Source organism: Salmo salar, chromosome 22 (assembly GCF_965601325.2).
Source record: "Salmo salar chromosome 22, fSalSal1, whole genome shotgun sequence".
In the NCBI taxonomy this organism is placed as follows: domain Eukaryota; kingdom Metazoa; phylum Chordata; class Actinopteri; order Salmoniformes; family Salmonidae; genus Salmo; species Salmo salar.
Genome location: NC_138312.1, coordinates 62,439,417 through 62,458,254, shown reverse-complemented (window position 1 = coordinate 62,458,254; position 18,838 = coordinate 62,439,417). Strand labels below are relative to the sequence as shown.

At 46.1% G+C, this 18,838-nt stretch overlaps 1 protein-coding gene across 1 annotated transcript in view; it reads left to right on the top strand.

Annotated features, from left to right (window-relative positions):
• flnba (filamin B a) overlaps window positions 1-18,838 on the top strand; it is a 111,423-nt gene that overhangs the window by 54,525 nt on the left and 38,060 nt on the right. Inside the window, 15 exon segments of the mRNA XM_045705698.2 lie at window positions 549-742; window positions 880-993; window positions 1,078-1,221; window positions 2,989-3,112; window positions 3,377-3,537; window positions 3,996-4,256; window positions 5,512-5,629; window positions 5,923-6,191; window positions 7,075-7,353; window positions 9,185-9,325; window positions 10,876-11,056; window positions 11,766-11,939; window positions 12,064-12,226; window positions 15,770-15,930; window positions 17,652-17,819. Coding sequence (XP_045561654.2) covers window positions 549-742; window positions 880-993; window positions 1,078-1,221; window positions 2,989-3,112; window positions 3,377-3,537; window positions 3,996-4,256; window positions 5,512-5,629; window positions 5,923-6,191; window positions 7,075-7,353; window positions 9,185-9,325; window positions 10,876-11,056; window positions 11,766-11,939; window positions 12,064-12,226; window positions 15,770-15,930; window positions 17,652-17,819 — 2,652 coding nt within the window.

The following is an 18,838-nucleotide window of genomic DNA, read 5'->3' as shown; positions in this document are numbered from 1 at the left end:
TGTAGGTCTACTGCTAATGTGTTGACGTTGGTTGATTTAAAAAAAAAAAAAAAAAAAAAAAACATTTTTTATTTAAACTGATGAAGAACAGATGTTCTATATCTGCTTGATGCAGCTCTCCCCCCCCCCCCCCCCCCCCCCAAAAAAAATATCTTTAACAAAGCTTTCAGTGATGCACATGCAGTGTTCAGACCAACATGGTGTTTACATTCCCTATATCACTCATCTCATATGTATATACTGTATTCGATACCATCTACTGCATCTTGCCTATGCCACACGGTCGTCGCTCATCCATGTACATATTCTTATTCATTCCTTTACACGTGTGTGTGTGTGTATATGTGTATTGAACAGCTAATATATATGGTAGTTGTTCAATTGTTAGGTTAGATTACTTGTTAGATATTACTGCATGGTCGGAACTAGAAGCACAAGCATTTCGCTACACTCGCATTAACACCTGCTGACCATGTGTATGTGACAAAATAACATTTGATTTGGTCTTTGTAATAGAGCTAATAGCCATTCTACCGTCCCTCTAACAGGCTTTGCCATCGAGGGCCCGTCCCAGGCCAAAATAGAGTGCGAGGACCAGAACGATGGTTCATGTGATGTGAAATACTGGCCGTCGGAGGCAGGGGAGTACGCTGTCCACGTGATGTGTGACGACGACGATATAGAGGACAGTCCATTCATGGCCTACATCGTCCCCGACAACCAGGACAGCAACCCCAGCTTGGTGAGTGACGTCACTCTTCCTGTCTCCGTAGTGAGAAATTAGAGGACCTAGTACAGAGCCCTGGGGGACACCAGTAGTGTTACTGTTAGTATCTGCTGCTACAGTAGCATGTCTGTGATATTGTGATTATGTTTCAGGTGAAGGCCTACGGTCCAGGCCTGGAGAAGAGTGGCTGTGTCATCAACAAACCGGCAGAATTCACCGTCAACACTAAGGATGCTGGGACAGGCCCCCTGAAGATCTCTGCCCAGGTAAGACAAACCTACACACGTATGTCTACACGTGTACGTGTATACACACACACTAGTGTTAACTATGTTGTCTCTAACCCACAGAGTGCAGAGGGCGGTCCCCTCGACGTTAAGGTGAAGAGAACTGGAGACGGCGTCTATGCCTGTTCCTACACGCCCGTCGACGCGGTCAAACACACGGTCGCCATCACCTGGGCAGGAGTCAGTGTACCCAACAGTCCCTTCAGGGTAAGACCACCGCAGGACAATGTCCCTGACCAAAACTTAACCGCTCTGGAGGGTAATAAAAACCTTAGACTAAAACAACCGCTGTCTGGTTACTAAAAGGAGGGATGACCGTTACATACCCACAACCACTCAGGACAATACCACTTATCGTAAACGTTCCCTAACCGTTAGGGACTGTAATCTAACCGTGACCACTTTGGAGAGTCCTGAAGCTCATCTAACAAGTCACTCAGGACAATACCACTTACCGTAAACGTTAGGGACTGTAATCTAATAAGTCACTCAGGAGAATACCACTTACCGTAAACGTTAGGGACTGTAATCTAACAAGTCACTCAGGACAATACCATTTACCGTAAACGTTAGGGACTGTAATCTAACAAGTCACTCAGGACAATACCACTTACCGTAAACGTTAGGGACTGTAATCTAACAAGTCACTCAGGAGAATACCACTTACCGTAAACGTTAGGGACTGTAATCTAACAAGTCACTCAGGAGAATACCATTTACCGTAAACGTTAGGGACTGTAATCTAACAAGTCACTCAGGAGAATACCACTTACCGTAAACGTTAGGGACTGTAATCTAACAAGTCACTCAGGAGAATACTAAAGATGAACCTAAGCCTCTCATTCTGATAATCACACTGAGGAATATTGTAAATGTTTTGGTCAGTAACACCGCAGAGACGTATAGCTTCTGAGTAATATTGTTGAACAACTTTGGCCGATATTAATCATTTCAGGGACATTTTCTTACAATGATCAAACGCGATGTGATGACTTGTCTATTTTTCTATACTTTCACACAATATATTTGGTGTTTTATTTGTTAATAAACACATTTTCTATTTCTGTAACTACTTAATCCAATCAACAGAAGCACGTACTAATGTCTTAACAAGCTCGTTATTTTAGTCACACCTGAGATTTTTTTTTTTACTTCATTCGTGTCTGTTGTCGAGACTCGTGTCTTTCTATCCACTGTTTTTGTCAAATGTCTCAATGTTGATTTACTCGTTCAAGAAACTCAACCCATCTGTAAGGAAGTTGTAAATCCTTCGGTCGGTATATCTAGTTGTCTCAGCATGACACTATGCTGCCGGTCGGTCTGACTCGGGGTCGGTTAAGATCAAATTATTATAAATCAAAATAGTATGCACTTGATGCAGCCATAATATTCTTTTTTTTTTTGTTTTTTAAAGAACCAATATCGTAGTATTTTTATGGATAACATAGGCCTACCAATTTGATCATCATTCTGCAGCGAAGACTAGATAAAAAAAATAGCGAGGCCTAATACTGTTTTGAGCAGTGATTGTAATGTTGTTAGTGGGCTTTTGTAACAATTTTGAAATAAAGAAATGACATGATCAAATCAGACTTCAGGTTGAACCAGAACTCTACTTTTTTAATATTGCCTTCACGTCAGTCGACCCCCTCTGTGTGCAACGTACGTAGCCTAACTGAAATCAGGACACTGACTTCAGGTAGAATATAATCGTGTGTATATAAACTATTTTTGGGCGGTGTGACTTTCCATTGTTTTGTTGTAGTTTGCAGGCTGTGAGCTTCACCTGTTCCTGGTTCCTACAGTTATTGTCCTAAACATTTTTTTGTTACTGTCAATTCTCTTGAACTTAAACAGTTTTGTGCTACCCCAACCTGGGTAGGTGTCCTTTCAGAGGTGTTCGGGTAAAGCAGGAGGTCAATTTCCATTTGGACCTTGTGTAAAATTGAACAAGGAACTGTTGTTCTTGTGTAGGTGAAGGTTGGGAAGGGTAGCCATCCTCACAAGGTGAAGGTTTTGGGTCCAGGAATAGAGAGGACAGGACTGAAGGCCAATGAACCCACACACTTCACTGTGGACTGCACAGAGGCTGGGGAAGGTAACACACACACACACACACACACACACACACGCCGACTTGAGACAATTGTGGGGAAGCATTGGAGTCAACATGGGCCAGCATCCCTGTGGAACGCTTTCGACATTTTGTGTAGTCCATGCCCCAACGAATTGAGGCTGTTCTGAGGGCAATGGGGGGGGGGGGGGGGTGTTACTGAGTATTAGGGAGGGGTTCTTAATGTTTTGTCCAGTGTATTTGTGTCTTCCAGGGGAAACTCAGTGTGTGTGTATACATGCGTTTCAGGGGACGTGAGTGTGGGTATCAAGTGTGACGCCAATATAATCAGTGATAAAGAGGAGGACGTGGACTTTGATATCATCCCAAATGCCAACGACACCATCACTGTGAAATACATCCCTCCTGGAGCAGGACGACTCACCATCAAGGTCCTCTTCACTGACCAGGTAGGTGACTGATGGGGACACAGCCGTTTATTATGCTTAGTTCCCATTGGCTTCTTTATGGCAGGGCGCCACTCTTAGGATCCAGATTAAACTTAGTCTTCCCTGTGGCTCAGTTGGTAGAGCATGGTGTTTGCAACGCCAGGGTTGTGGGTTCGATTCCCACGGGGGGGCCAGTACAAAAACAAATGTATGAAATGTATGCATTCACTACTGTAAGTTGCTCTGGATAAGAGCGTCTGCTAAAATGACTCAAATGTAAATGACTAAAGGCTTAATCTGGTTACAGGAAACCGGCCCTTAATAATGTGGAGAATAATAACCCGTTCACTTGTGTTAGTGTTTTAAGGTCAAGGTTTGTTTTGAGTTGTGGTTTGTTTTACGTGTGTAAGATATATATGTGTAAGTAAATGTTCCATCCTGTGCAAATAGGTTTCGTTCAAGTTTTTTCTGTTTTGTAGGAGATTCCCATCAGCCCGTTCAGGGTCAAAGTGGAACCTTCCCATGATTCCTCCAAGGTCAAGGCTGAGGGTCCTGGAGTTGCTCGTTCAGGAGTGGAGTGTGGCAAACCGACCCATTTCACAGTGCACACTAAAGGAGCGGGCAAGGCCCCCGTGGACGTCCAGTTCACCGGTACTGGCAAGGGAGACGCCGTCCGAGACTTTGACATCATCGATAACTACGACTACTCTCATACCGTCAAGTATACTCCAATACAACAGGTAACTGACTACTAACACACCAAGTATGCTTCAGCAACAACTGTTGAGGCAAGGCAACCAGACATGGGTTCAAGTAGTATTTAACATCTTTCGTAACTGAGTTTTACTCTGGCCTGTCTGGATTGCCATTGAGTGTTCTGTTGGTCAGCTAAGCCAGCCAAGCTCAATCAAGCACAGCTAAAGTAATTTAAACTATTTCAAATAGTATTTGAACCATCTTTCTGTCAACGTTATTGTGCATTATAGAATGTCCATCCTTTATTTAGTGGTTCTTCCAGCCAGATAATAGTCCCACAGTGGAGCTGTTATAATACCCATAAAACCTAGCTGTCAAACAGGGAAGTGGTTCCAATAGTTTTTCCACCCTTCATTTTTCCCCATAGAGGATTTTAAAAGCACTTAAAGATGAGGGCTCTGTTTCGTGTAGTTTTACCCTGACGTGATATTTTGATAACTACGTAAATCTCTATAGGACAATGTGCCTTATCAATATGTTCGTCCATATTTACTCTCCGATTAAAAAAATAAATAAAAATGCTAATTAGCATCAAAGTCGACATCATGCAAAACTACAAATCCCAGCAAGCTCCTGCACGTCGTCTCTAGCTGACACCTTTGCTAAACAAGTGTTGTGTCCATTTAAAGATGATACCAAATCACCAAGGTATTTGTAGTTCTTTATAATTACCACATTTGCAGCTAATTTGGATTTTGTTTTTTTGCGTATAAATGCAGGTGAATATATTGATAATAGTCACCTTGTCCTAAAGATTTATAGGCTCATCAAAACGTCACACCAGGGTAAGTCTACATGAAACACAAACCTTATTTTACGTGTTCCTAAAATCCCCTATGGGGAAAAATGAATGGTGGAAAAACTATTGGAACCACTTCCCTGTTTGACTGCTTGGGTTTTATGGGTATTATGACTCATACTGCAATCAAATCACATTTTATTGGTCACATACACATGGTTAGCAGATGTTAATGCGAGTGTAGCAATGCTTGTGTTTATAGTTCCGACAGTGCTGTAATATCTAACAAGTAATCAAAAAATTCCACAACAACTACCTAATGGATTAGGGAATGGCATGAGAATGTATAAATGTATGGATGAGCGATGACAGAGCGCTACTGTGGTACACTGTAGTATCCTGTCTAGGGACAGGCCTCTTTTTACCAGACATTCTTCATCTGTGATCCTCCAGTATAGGTAAACAATCAATTAACAATTTGTGTCGCTCTGTGTGTCTAGGGAGAGATGGTAATCATCATAACGTTTGGAGGGGATGTCATCCCCAAGAGTCCATTTGCTGTGGGAGTGGCGGCTCCTCTCGATGTCACCAAGGTCCAGGTCAACAATCTGGACGGCAGTAAGTAGTGTTAACCTCTTACTGGCGGACACGAGCTTCCTCCTTTATCAGCTGAAAGCTTCCCAGCTGGTGTTAAGCAGGCAGCGGGCCTCTATGGTGCGATGACGGATTGCCATTTCCGGAACAGTCCTTTTCCTTAACCCCTTCCCTACCGCTAGTGGAGTTGGAAAATCGTTACCCGTGTGCCTTCGTATGATCATCTTGGTGGCTTTGCGCTTTAGGACTGGTCATCAGAAAAGGCTATGTGCTGAAATGTTGACGTTAAACTATATCCCCCTCTTTTGTTTGTTCAGGAGTTGAGGTGGGGCAGGACCAGGAGTTTGTGGTGGGCACCAAGGGAGCGGGAGGCCAGGGTAAACTGGACGTACAGATCAGCAGTCCTAGCGGTAAGCATGTCCCCTGTGTGTTGGAGGCTCAGCCTGGGAAGAAACCAGAGAACAGCACAGTGAAGTACATCCCCAAGGAGGAGGGGCTCTATGCAGTGGAGGTGAACTACGATGGACACCCAATCCCAGGCAGCCCCTTCCCTGTGGAGGCCACACTGCCTCCAGATCCCAGCAAGGTACAGCTGTAAACTGATGTACAATGTAATGACCTTGTAGTTTCATGATTGATTTGTTTTTTGTATGTATTATGAATCCCCATTAGTTCCTGCCAAGGCAGCAGCTACTCTTCCTGGGGTTTATTATGGATCCCCCATTAGTTCCTGCCAAGGCAGCAGCTACTCTTCCTGGGGTTTATTATGGATCCCCATTAGTTCCTGTCAAGGCAGCAGCTACTCTTCCTGGGGTTTATTATGGATCCCCATTAGTTCCTGCCAAGGCAGCAGCTACTCTTCCTGGGGTTTATTATGGATCCCCATTAGTTCCTGCCAAGGCAGCAGCTACTCTTCCTGGGGTTTATTATGGATCCCCATTAGTTCCTGCCAAGGCAGCAGCTACTCTTCCTGGGGTTTATTATGGATCCCCATTAGTTCCTGTCAAGGCAGCAGCTACTCTTCCTGGGGTCCATCAAAAATTAAGGCTGTTATATACATTATAATACAATTTTACAACAGATTTCACAATACATAGTGTGTCCTCTGGCCACTACACTACGACAACACACAATCTCTGTATTTCCCTGTCTTAACAGTCCCCGCTGTTCCATAAGGTGTATTTTTACCTGCTTTTTAAATCTGATTCTACTGCTGCATCAGTTACTTGATGTGGAATAGAGTTCCATGTAGTCATGGCTCTATGTAGTACTGTGCTCCTCCCATAGTCTGTTCTGGACTTGGGGACTGTGAAGAGACCTCTGGTGGCATGTCTTCTGGGGTGTCTGAGCTGTGTGCCAGTAGTTTAAACAGACACCTCGGTGCATTCAACATGTCAACACTTCTTAAAAAAACAAGTAGGAATGAAGTGCTCGCTGACAGTGGTGGTTTTGTCTGTCCCTCCCTCCAGGTGAAGGCGTTTGGTCCGGGTCTGAAGGGAGGTCTGGTGGGTAACCCTGCTGAGTTCACCATTGACACTAAGGGTGCAGGGACCGGTGGCCTGGGCCTGACTGTGGAAGGGCCCACCGAAGCCAAGATCGAGTGCTCTGATAACGGGGACGGGACATGTAGCGTGTCCTACCTTCCCACAGAGCCAGGAGAGTACCTGGTTAACATCCTGTTTGAAGAGACCCATATCCCAGGGTCCCCTTTCCACGCCGACGTCAACTGCCCCTTTGACCCCACCAAGGTAGGGATATATTCACACATACGTGCACGCTGCACTTGCCCACACTTAGTTGGTGGAGCATGGTGCTTGCAATGCCAGGACGGTGAGTTCAAGTCCCGAGACCACCCGTACTTAAGAAATGTGTGCACACATGACTAAGTCACTTTGGATAAAAGCATCTGCTTAATAGCACATTATAATACCACAAACCTTATAATATATACAGTCTTCGGGAAGTATTCAGACCATTGACTTTAATATATTTTAGAGTAAGGCTGTAAAGTAAAAATATATAAAGGGTTTTTTTTGTCATCAATTTACTCACAATACCCCAAAATGACAAAGCAAAAAGGGTTTTTAGAAATGTTTACAAATCTATTAAAAAAAACTAACAGGAAATATAACATTTACATAAGTATTCAGACCCTTTACTCAGTACTTTGTTGAAGCACCTTTGGCAGCGATTACAGCCTTGTCTTCTAGAGTGACGCTACAAGCTTGGCACACCTGTATTTGGAGTTTCTCCCATTCTTCTCTGCAGATCCTCTCAAGCTCTGTCAGGTTGGATGGGGAGCGTTGCTACACAGCTTTTTCCAGGTCTCTCCAGAGATGTTAGAGCGGGTTCAAGTCTGGGTTCTGGCTGGGCCCACCAAGGACATTCAGAGACTTGTCCTGAAGCCACTCCTGCGTTGTCTTGGTTGTGTGCTTAGGGTCGTTGTCCTGTTGGAAGGTGAACCTTCGCCCCAGTCTGATGTCCTGAGCACTCTGGAGCAGGTTTTCATCAAGGATCTCTCTGTACTTTGCTGTTCATATTTCCTTCGATCCTGACCAGTCTCCCAGTCCCTGCTGCTGAAAAACATCCCCACAGCATGATGCTGCCGCCACCATGCTTCACCGTAGGGATGGTGCCAGGTTTCCTCCAGACGTGATGCTTGGCATTCAGGCCAAGGAGTTCAATCTTTGTTCATCAGACCAGAGAATCTTGTTTCTCATGGTCTGAGAGTCTTTAGGTGCCTTTCGGCAAACTCCAAGAAGAGTCTTGGTGGATCCAAACATCTTCCATTTCAGAATGATGGAGGCCACTGTGTTCTTGGGGACCTTCAATGCTACATACATTTTTGTTGGTACCCTTCCCCAGATCTTTGCATCGACACAACCCTGCCTCTAAGCTCTGCGGACTATTCCTTCGACCTCATGTCTTGGTTTTTGCTGTGACATGCACTGTCAACTGTGAGACCTTATATAGACAGGTGTGTGCCTTTCCAAATCATGTCCAATCAATTGAATTTACCACAGGTGGACTCCAATCAAGTTGTAGAAACATCTCCAGGATGATCAATGGAAACAGGAAGCACCTGAGCTCAATTTCAAGTCTCATTGCAAAGGGTCTGAATACTTATGTAAATAAGGTATTTCTGTTTTCATTTTTAATCAATGTACAAAAATGTCTAACCCTGTTTTCACTGTCATTATGGGCTATCATGTGTAGATTGATTTGGAGGGGAGAAATTAAAAAAATATATATATATTTTAGAATAAGGCTGTAAGCTAAAAAAATTTGGGGAAAAGGTCAAGTGGTCTAAATACGCTCAGAATGAAGTGTGAACATACCCCTTGTTCATGGTCCTTCACGCCGGATAGTAATAACCATCCTGGGATTCATTTTTGATTTTTTTGTTTGTTTGCTAGTACTGTTACGATTGTACTAATGTTTAGGAAGATTGTGATTATCATTCATTACAAGTAAAACCAATATGACTACTGATGTTGAATGTACTTTATTGTAGCCAAGTCCCTCTGGATGAGTGTGTCTGCTGAATGACTAAATACCTGTTTAACTTCTTTCTGTCAGGTGGTGGCATCTGGCTCGGGGCTGAAGAGGGCCAAGGTGGGAGAGGCCAGTGTGGTGAACGTGGATTGTTCCAGGGCTGGACCGGGTCAACTCACCTTGGACGCTGCCTCGGACTCTGGCAACAATAAGGCTAAGACGGAGGTGTGTACCATGAGAGTGGCGATCTCTGGGATCTTTTAACAAATTGGAAATTAAATATTTATAGAAACACATATATTGCTTAATTGAACTTTTCTTATGATGGTAGGAACTCTACTTAATCTGTTAAAGTTATTAACCTGGCTGTTGTTGTTGACTCTTGAAGACATCATGTTTTCTTAGGAGTCCTGCATATCATTCTCGTAGAAAAGCGTAGTTGATGCATCCAACACGCTAACTAGTGTGGTTACAGGTACCAAGTTATGCTAACTAGTGTGGTTACAGGTAGAAGTTGCGCTAACTAGTGTGGTTACAGGTAGAAGTTGGGCTAACTAGTGTGGTTACAGGTAGAAGTTGGGCTAACTAGTGTGGTTACAGGTAGAAGTTGGGCTAACTAGTGTGGTTACAGGTAGAAGTTGGGCTAACTAGTGTGGTTACAGGTAGAAGTTGGGCTAACTAGTGTGGTTACAGGTAGAAGTTGGGCTAACTAGTGTGGTTACAGGTAGAAGTTGGGCTAACTAGTGTGGTTACAGGTAGAAGTTGGGCTAACTAGTGTGGTTACAGGTAGAAGTTGGGCTAACTAGTGTGGTTACAGGTAGAAGTTGGGCTAACTAGTGTGGTTACAGGTAGAAGTTGGGCTAACTAGTGTGGTTACAGGTAGAAGTTGGGCTAACTAGTGTGGTTACAGGTAGAAGTTGGGCTAACTAGTGTGGTTACAGGTAGAAGTTGGGCTAACTAGTGTGGTTACAGGTAGAAGTTGGGCTAACTAGTGTGGTTACAGGTAGAAGTTGGGCTAACTAGTGTGGTTACAGGTAGAAGTTGGGCTAACTAGTGTGGTTACAGGTAGAAGTTGGGCTAACTAGTGTGGTTACAGGTAGAAGTTGGGCTAACTAGTGTGGTTACAGGTAGAAGTTGGGCTAACTAGTGTGGTTACAGGTAGAAGTTGGGCTAACTAGTGTGGTTACAGGTAGAAGTTGGGCTAACTAGTGTGGTTACAGGTAGAAGTTGGGCTAACTAGTGTGGTTACAGGTAGAAGTTGGGCTAACTAGTGTGGTTACAGGTAGAAGTTGGGCTAACTAGTGTGGTTACAGGTAGAAGTTGGGCTAACTAGTGTGGTTACAGGTAGAAGTTGGGCTAACTAGTGTGGTTACAGGTAGAAGTTGGGCTAACTAGTGTGGTTACAGGTAGAAGTTGGGCTAACTAGTGTGGTTACAGGTAGAAGTTGGGCTAACTAGTGTGGTTACAGGTAGAAGTTGGGCTAACTAGTGTGGTTACAGGTAGAAGTTGGGCTAACTAGTGTGGTTACAGGTAGAAGTTGGGCTAACTAGTGTGGTTACAGGTAGAAGTTGGGCTAACTAGTGTGGTTACAGGTAGAAGTTGGGCTAACTAGTGTGGTTACAGGTAGAAGTTGGGCTAACTAGTGTGGTTACAGGTAGAAGTTGGGCTAACTAGTGTGGTTACAGGTAGAAGTTGGGCTAACTAGTGTGGTTACAGGTAGAAATTCCCTTCGCAATAAAGTTTAAAAAAAATAATTGATTAATTTGTTCATTCAGGTGATCGACAACAAAGATGGCACCTACACAGTGACCTACGTGCCCCTGACTGCTGGGATGTACACCCTGCTGCTGAAGTACGGAGGCAAGGCCACGCCCGGGTTCCCTGCCAAGGTGATGGTCGACCCTGCTGTGGACACATCCAGAGTCAAGGTGTTTGGCCCCGGAGTGGAGGGACAAGGTAGGGTTTTACTTACAGATACTCTGTTGCTCTTTGGGGGTCTGATTCTTTTTAAATAAAAACAGTTTATTTTGGAGTGGCACTGAGAAGCAAACTCATGGAAACCATTTTGTTAAAATGTATTGTAGCATGTCTCTTGTCACTCTTTAACCTGGGTAACTGTAGGAGAGGGTCAACTTTATTGTCCGTCTGGGTACAACCTACTTAAACTAACTGAAAGTGACTTTATTCTGATCGATCACAGCTACTGTTTGTTTGCCAGGTTACTGTGACACCAGGAGTCAGTTGTGTAAACTGTGTGTAGTGTAAACTGTGTGTAGTGTAAACTGTGTGTAGTGTAAACTGTGTGTAGTCAAGAAGAAATGGGAGCGTTTTCTAGAAGCAACTCGGGGCTTCTCAATAACGCTGTCGCGGTTGAACAGTGAAGTTTAAAACCATTACCTCACCTCAGAGCAGTGACAGAAGGAGCATCACGTCACTGCTGCCGCCTCAATGAAAGAGAACGATTAGAGTTCAAAGGGGCAGTCGGTTGGAAGCTGGTGGACGGCAAATTTACAACCCCCCCCCCCCCACAAATACACAGATGTTGAGAAGCACTGGGGCAGCTGCGGTGTAGCACCCCTGGATGGAGAACAAAGCTCAACATGACTCTTCGAGATGAGTCGACCAAAATTAACTATTATATCATTTAATTTTTTCTCTCTCCCAGCCTTGTTCCGGGAAGCTACTACAGAGTTCACAGTCGATGCCAGGTCTCTGACTAAGAAGGGAGGTGACCACATCAAAGCCCAGGTCAGAAATCCCTCTGGCGCCCTGACTGACTGTATCGTCACTGACAAGGCAGACGGCACCTATGGCATTGAGTACACACCCTTTGAAAACGGTAAAAAATTAATTAAAAACCAGCTGCCTCTGAGCGCTGTTGACGTTAAAAAGGGCGTTATGAATAGATTCATGTGCTTGGTTGTCCAAATGATTGACATGTTGACCTCTCTGTGATCTCCTAGGCGTCCATGCTGTGGAGGTGCTGTACGATGAGTCTCCGGTCCCGAAGAGTCCCTTCCGGGTCGGGGTAGAGGAGGGCTGTGATCCTACCAGGGTTCTGGCTAAGGGCCCCGGGCTCCAGGAGGCCATTACAGAGGCCCCCAACAACTTCTCTATCATCACCAGGTAGGTACACACACACACACACACACACACACGTACGTTCATGTCTTAAGACACAGAGAACGAGGGCGAGAACGATGTTCATTCATCCTTTTTTTTAAAAGCTTTTCTCCTGTTTTGTTGCTTAATGAACCCAGGTATGACAGCGCTGATCAAGAGGGGAAACCTGACTTTAGCATTAGTGCAGTAGTTTGGGTCAACCTGGTCATAAATCACATGTTAATTGTCACATGCTTCATAACTAACAGGTGTACAGTAACATTGGAATGCTCACTTATGGCCCCTTTACAACAATGCAGAGATTACTTTTTTTATTTTTAAGGAACACGAGGATAAATAGGCAACGATTAACGATAAGATGGTTATATACACAGGCTACCAGTACTGGGTTGGTGGCAACATGGCTAATATACACAGGGTACCAGGACTGGGTCCGTGATAACATGGCTAATATACACAGGGGGTACCAGGACTGGGTCCGTGACAACATGGCTAATATACACAGGGGGTACCAGGACTGGGTCCATGACAACATGGCTAATATACACAGGGTACCAGTACTGGGTCCGTGACAACATGGCTAATATACACAGGGGGTACCAGGACTGGGTCCATGACAACATGGCTAATATACACAGGGTACCAGTACTGGGTCCATGACAACATGGCTAATATACACAGGGTACCAGGACTGGGTCCATGACAACATGGCTAATATACACAGGGGGTACCAGTACTGGGTCCGTGACAACATGGCTAATATACACAGGGTACCAGGACTGGGTCCGTGACAACATGGCTAATATACACAGGGGGTACCAGGACTGGGTCCATGATAACATGGCTAATATACACAGGGGGTACCAGGACTGGGTCCGTGATAACATGGCTAATATACACAGGGGGTACCAGGACTGGGTCCGTGACAACATGGCTAATATACACAGGGGCTACCAGTACTGGGTCCATGGCAACATGGCTAATATACACAGGGTACCAGTACTGGGTCCATGGCAACATGGCTAATATACACAGGGTACCAGGACTGGGTCCATGATAACATGGCTAATATACACAGGGTACCAGGACTGGGTCCATGATAACATGGCTAATATACACAGGGGGTACCAGGACTGGGTCCGTGACAACATGGCTAATATACACAGGGGGTACCAGGACTGGGTCCATGACAACATGGCTAATATACACAGGGGGTACCAGGACTGGGTCCGTGACAACATGGCTAATATACACAGGGGGTACCAGGACTGGGTCCATGACAACATGGCTAATATACACAGGGTACCAGGACTGGGTCCGTGACAACATGGCTAATATACACAGGGGGTACCAGGACTGGGTCCATGACAACATGGCTAATATACACAGGCTACCAGTACTGGGTCCATGACAACATGGCTAATATACACAGGGTACCAGGACTGGGTCCGTGACAACATGGCTAATATACACAGGGGGTACCAGGACTGGGTCCGTGACAACATGGCTAATATACACAGGGGGTACCAGGACTGGGTCCATGATAACATGGCTAATATACACAGGGTACCAGTACTGGGTCCGTGACAACATGGCTAATATACACAGGGTACCAGTACTGGGTCCGTGACAACATGGCTAATATACACAGGGTACCAGGACTGGGTCCGTGACAACATGGCTAATATACACAGGGTACCAGGACTGGGTCCGTGACAACATGGCTAATATACACAGGGTACCAGGACTGGGTCCGTGACAACATGGCTAATATACACAGGGGGTACCAGTACTGTGTCCATGGCAACATGGCTAATATACACAGGGTACCAGGACTGGGTCCATGATAACATGGCTAATATACACAGGGTACCAGGACTGGGTCCATGATAACATGGCTAATATACACAGGGTACCAGGACTGGGTCCGTGACAACATGGCTAATATACACAGGGTACCAGGACTGGGTCCGTGACAACATGGCTAATATACACAGGGTACCAGGACTGGGTCCGTGACAACATGGCTAATATACACAGGGGGTACCAGTACTGGGTCCATGACAACATGGCTAATATACACAGGGGGTACCAGGACTGGGTCCATGATAACATGGCTAATATACACAGGGGGAGCGGTGCTTAGTCGATCTGCAGGGTTATGAGGTAATTGATGTAAATATGTACATGTTACTAGGCAACAGCATAGATAAACAGCAACGTATGTGGTAAGTCAATAGTTGGTACATAAAGGGTTAATGCCGATAGTCCAGTTAGGTATTGGTTAACTATTGTAGTAGTCCTATAGCTTGGGGGTAGAAGCTGTTTAAAAAAAAAATTACATTTACGTCATTTAATCCAGTCTGTGTACCATTAATACGGTGCGGTCTGCTCTAATCCTGTCTGGCGTGTACCATTAATACGGTGCAGTCTGCTCTAATCCTGTCTGGCGTGTACCATTAATGCGGAGCAGTCTGCTCTAATCCTGTCTGGCGTGTACCATTAATGCGGAGCAGTCTGCTCTAATCCTGTCTGGCGTGTACCATTAATGGGCAGTCTGCTCTAATCCTGTCTGGCGTGTACCATTAATGGGCAGTCTGCTCTAATCCTGTCTGGCGTGTACCATTAACGGTGCAGTCTGCTCTAATCCTGGCTGGCGTGTACCATTAATACGGTGCAGTCTGCTCTAATCCTGGCTGGCGTGTACCATTAATACGGTGCAGTCTGCTCTAATCCTGGCTGGCGTGTACCATTAATACGGTGCAGTCTGCTCTAATCCTGGCTGGCGTGTACCATTAATACGGTGCAGTCTGCTCTAATCCTGGCTGGCGTGTACCATTGGTGCAGTCTGCTCTAATCCTGGCTGGCGTGTACCATTGGTGCAGTCTGCTCTAATCCTGGCTGGCGTGTACCGTTAATGGCGCAGTCTGCTCTAATCCTGGCTGGCGTGTACCGTTAATGGCGCAGTCTGCTCTAATCCTGGCTGGCGTGTACCGTTAATGGCGCAGTCTGCTCTAATCCTGGCTGGCGTGTACCGTTAATGGCGCAGTCTGCTCTAATCCTGGCTGGCGTGTACCGTTAATGGCGCAGTCTGCTCTAATCCTGGCTGGCGTGTACCGTTAATGGCGCAGTCTGCTCTAATCCTGGCTGGCGTGTACCGTTAATGGCGCAGTCTGCTCTAATCCTGGCTGGCGTGTACCGTTAATGGCGCAGTCTGCTCTAATCCTGGCTGGCGTGTACCGTTAATGGCGCAGTCTGCTCTAATCCTGGCTGGCGTGTACCGTTAATGGCGCAGTCTGCTCTAATCCTGGCTGGCGTGTACCGTTAATGGCGCAGTCTGCTCTAATCCTGGCTGGCGTGTACCGTTAAGACGGTGCAGTCTGCTCTAATCCTGGCTGGCGTGTACCGTTAAGACGGTGCAGTCTGCTCTAATCCTGTCTGGCGTGTACCGTTAAGACGGTGCAGTCTGCTCTAATCCTGTCTGGCGTGTACCGTTAAGACGGTGCAGTCTGCTCTAATCCTGTCTGGCGTGTTTGTTTTTCCCAGAGGGGCCGGTATCGGAGGCCTGGGCATCACAGTAGAGGGCCCATCGGAGTCGAAGATGTCGTGTAAAGACAATAAGGATGGCAGCTGTAACGTCGAGTACATCCCGTTCGTCCCAGGCCTGTACGACGTTAACATCACCTACGGAGGAAAACACATCCCAGGTAACTAGACTGTAATATAATAATCTACTGCAGGGTTTCCCTGACTGTCATGGCGGCCGTCCTAGCACTGCACAGCTGAATCAAATAACCGACTCATCACGCTTTTGATTATTTGAATGGGTTTGTGTTTGAAGCCATGTGGCGGAGAGTGACCGGGGGTGTGAGCAGATGGGGTTTTGGCAGGGTGATGTCATTGTGTGTTTGTATGCGTATGTTTTGTGTTTTGAAAAATAATAAATAATAATTACCCAAAAATGTAATCAGCTGTGTAATGCTAGGGGGAAAAACCCTAGGGAGGGAGGAGAGGGGGGGGGGGGGGGCAGGCAGGACGATGACGTCAACATTACTTAGAGGAAAAACGCATCCCCAGTTAACAACTGGGGGTCGACTGGAGGTTTTCCCCCTGGTTGGATGATTCCCACCATCAGAAGGGAGGAAGCTGGGAGGGAATCGCCAAACCAGAGTTTTTCTTAAACCCGTTATCTTTTCCAGAAATGGCGCTGTTAACGATCTGGTTCATTGGACTGACCTGCCAATCAAATAAGAGGGGGGTGTCCCAATAATATCTCCCTCAAGTGGGCATTCGTTCACTACCCTCTCCCCCCCAGCCATAAATTGAAAGCACTGGATTGGTGCAGCCGTGTGTCAGGCAAAGCGCTGGATTTACTGATCAGATTAATATTTTTTTGAAAATGTAAGTTTTTGCTGCAGTAGGTCTAATAGAGTATCACCAGCATACTGGCTATATACCTGTCAGTATTGTTCTTATCAGACCATATATTTAAATTCTAGCTTTAATAACCAAATGGATCAATTGTCACTTGCTGAGCATAAGTTAAAATTTGCTTTTTTATTTTACTCTACTGATGGTATCTGCATCTGGTACTCCAGGGAGGGAGAGGGCATACCTCATGAAGCTGGTTGAGAGAACGCCAAGAGTGTGCAAAGCTGTCAAGGCAAAGGGTGGCTACTTTGAAGAATCTGAAATATACTTTAATTTAACACTCTTTGGGTTACTACGTGATTCCATGTTGTGTTATTTCATAGTTTTGATGTCTTTGCTGTTTTTACGATTGTAAGAAAATGATAAAGGGGGAATAACCCTTGAATGGGTGGGTAGGTGTCAACTTTTGACTGGTTCTGTAGATTCCAGGCCCACACAGACAGCATGGTTTTGATTATGCAGGACCATGTTGGTTCCTCCACTAACTAGTGTCAGTGAATCTGTATAGGGCAGACTCATATTTCAGGAGACTGTCTACAGCAGGGGCGTTGAACCAGGGCTCAGCAGCTGAGGTTCATGCAGGAGGGACACGAAATTACATCACCTTTTTGTTCAATGTTTTTATAAATATTGCTAACAGAAGAAACCGAAAATGTAATAACATGCCTACAACGTGATCTCAGGCTTTGAAAAAAAGCGATTTACCGCTGGCTTGCCATTCACCTGATAAGACACGATTTGAACATTATTTTTACAAAATTGTAATGGGGTTTGTCTGTCCTGTGGAACCATGGATCCACCAGCCAGTTGGTTCAGGAGACCAGTGACGGACACACTGATGTTGGCTGTGTTCTATTTGGTGCCCAGAGTTTCACCTTAACATTGATCTGAGTTTTTTTTTTCTGATAACCTGGTTTAGGAAAAGAGAAACTCCAAGCCCAGCTGTCTGAAACTGCATCTAAGAGTCTCTGTCTCTGTCTGTCTCTGTGTCCATCAGGCAGTCCATTCAAGGTACCAGTGAAGGACATGGTTGACCCCAGCAAGGTGAAGATCTCAGGACCCGGCGTGAGCTCAGGGGTCCGTGCCAATATCCCACAATCCTTTACTGTGGACTGCAGCAAGGCTGGGGTGGCTCCCCTCTCTGTGGCTGTCACCGCACCCAAAGGTGAGGTTTGATTCAGTGTGTGGCCCCTCTCTCTGTGGCAGTCACCGCACCCAAAGGTGAGGTTTGATTCAGTGTGTGGCCCCTCTCTCTGTGGCTGTCACCGCACCCAAAGGTGAGGTTTGATTCAGTGTGTGGCCCCTCTCTCTGTGGCTGTCACCGCACCCAAAGGTGAGGTTTGATTCAGTGTGTGGCCCCTCTCTCTGTGGCCGTCACCGCACCCAAAGGTGAGGTTTGATTCAGTGTGTGGCCCCTCTCTCTGTTGCCGTCACCGCACCCAAAGGTGAGGTTTGATTCAGTGTGTGGCCCCTCTCTCTGTGGCCGTCACCGCACCCAAAGGTGAGGTTTGATTCAGTGTGTGGCCCCTCTCTCTGTGGCTGTCACCGCACCCAAAGGTGAGGTTTGATTCAGTGTGTGGCCCCTCTCTCTGTTGCCGTCACCGCACCCAAAGGTGAGGTTTGATTCAGTGTGTGGCCCCTCTCTCTGTGGCTGTCACCGCACCCAAAGGTGAGGTTTGATTCAGTGTGTGGCCCCTCTCTCTGTGGCCGTCACCCAAAGGTGAGGTTTGATTCAGTGTGTGGCCCCTCTCTCTGTTGCCGTCACCGCACCCAAAGGTGAGGTTTGATTCAGTGTGTGGCCCCTCTCTCTGTGGCCGTCACCGCACCCAAAGGTGAGGTTTGATTCAGTGTGTGGCCCCTCTCTCTGTGGCTGTCACCGCACCCAAAGGTGAGGTTTGATTCAGTGTGTGGCCCCTCTCTCTGTGGCTGTCACCGCACCCAAAGGTGAGGTTTGATTCAGTGTGTGGCCCCTCTCTCTGTGGCCGTCACCGCACCCAAAGGTGAGGTTTGATTCAGTGTGTGGCCCCTCTCTCTGTGGCTGTCACCGCACCCAAAGGTGAGGTTTGATTCAGTGTGTGGCCCCTCTCTCTGTGGCTGTCACCGCACCCAAAGGTGAGGTTTGATTCAGTGTGTGGCCCCTCTCTCTGTGGCTGTCACCGCACCCAAAGGTGAGGTTTGATTCAG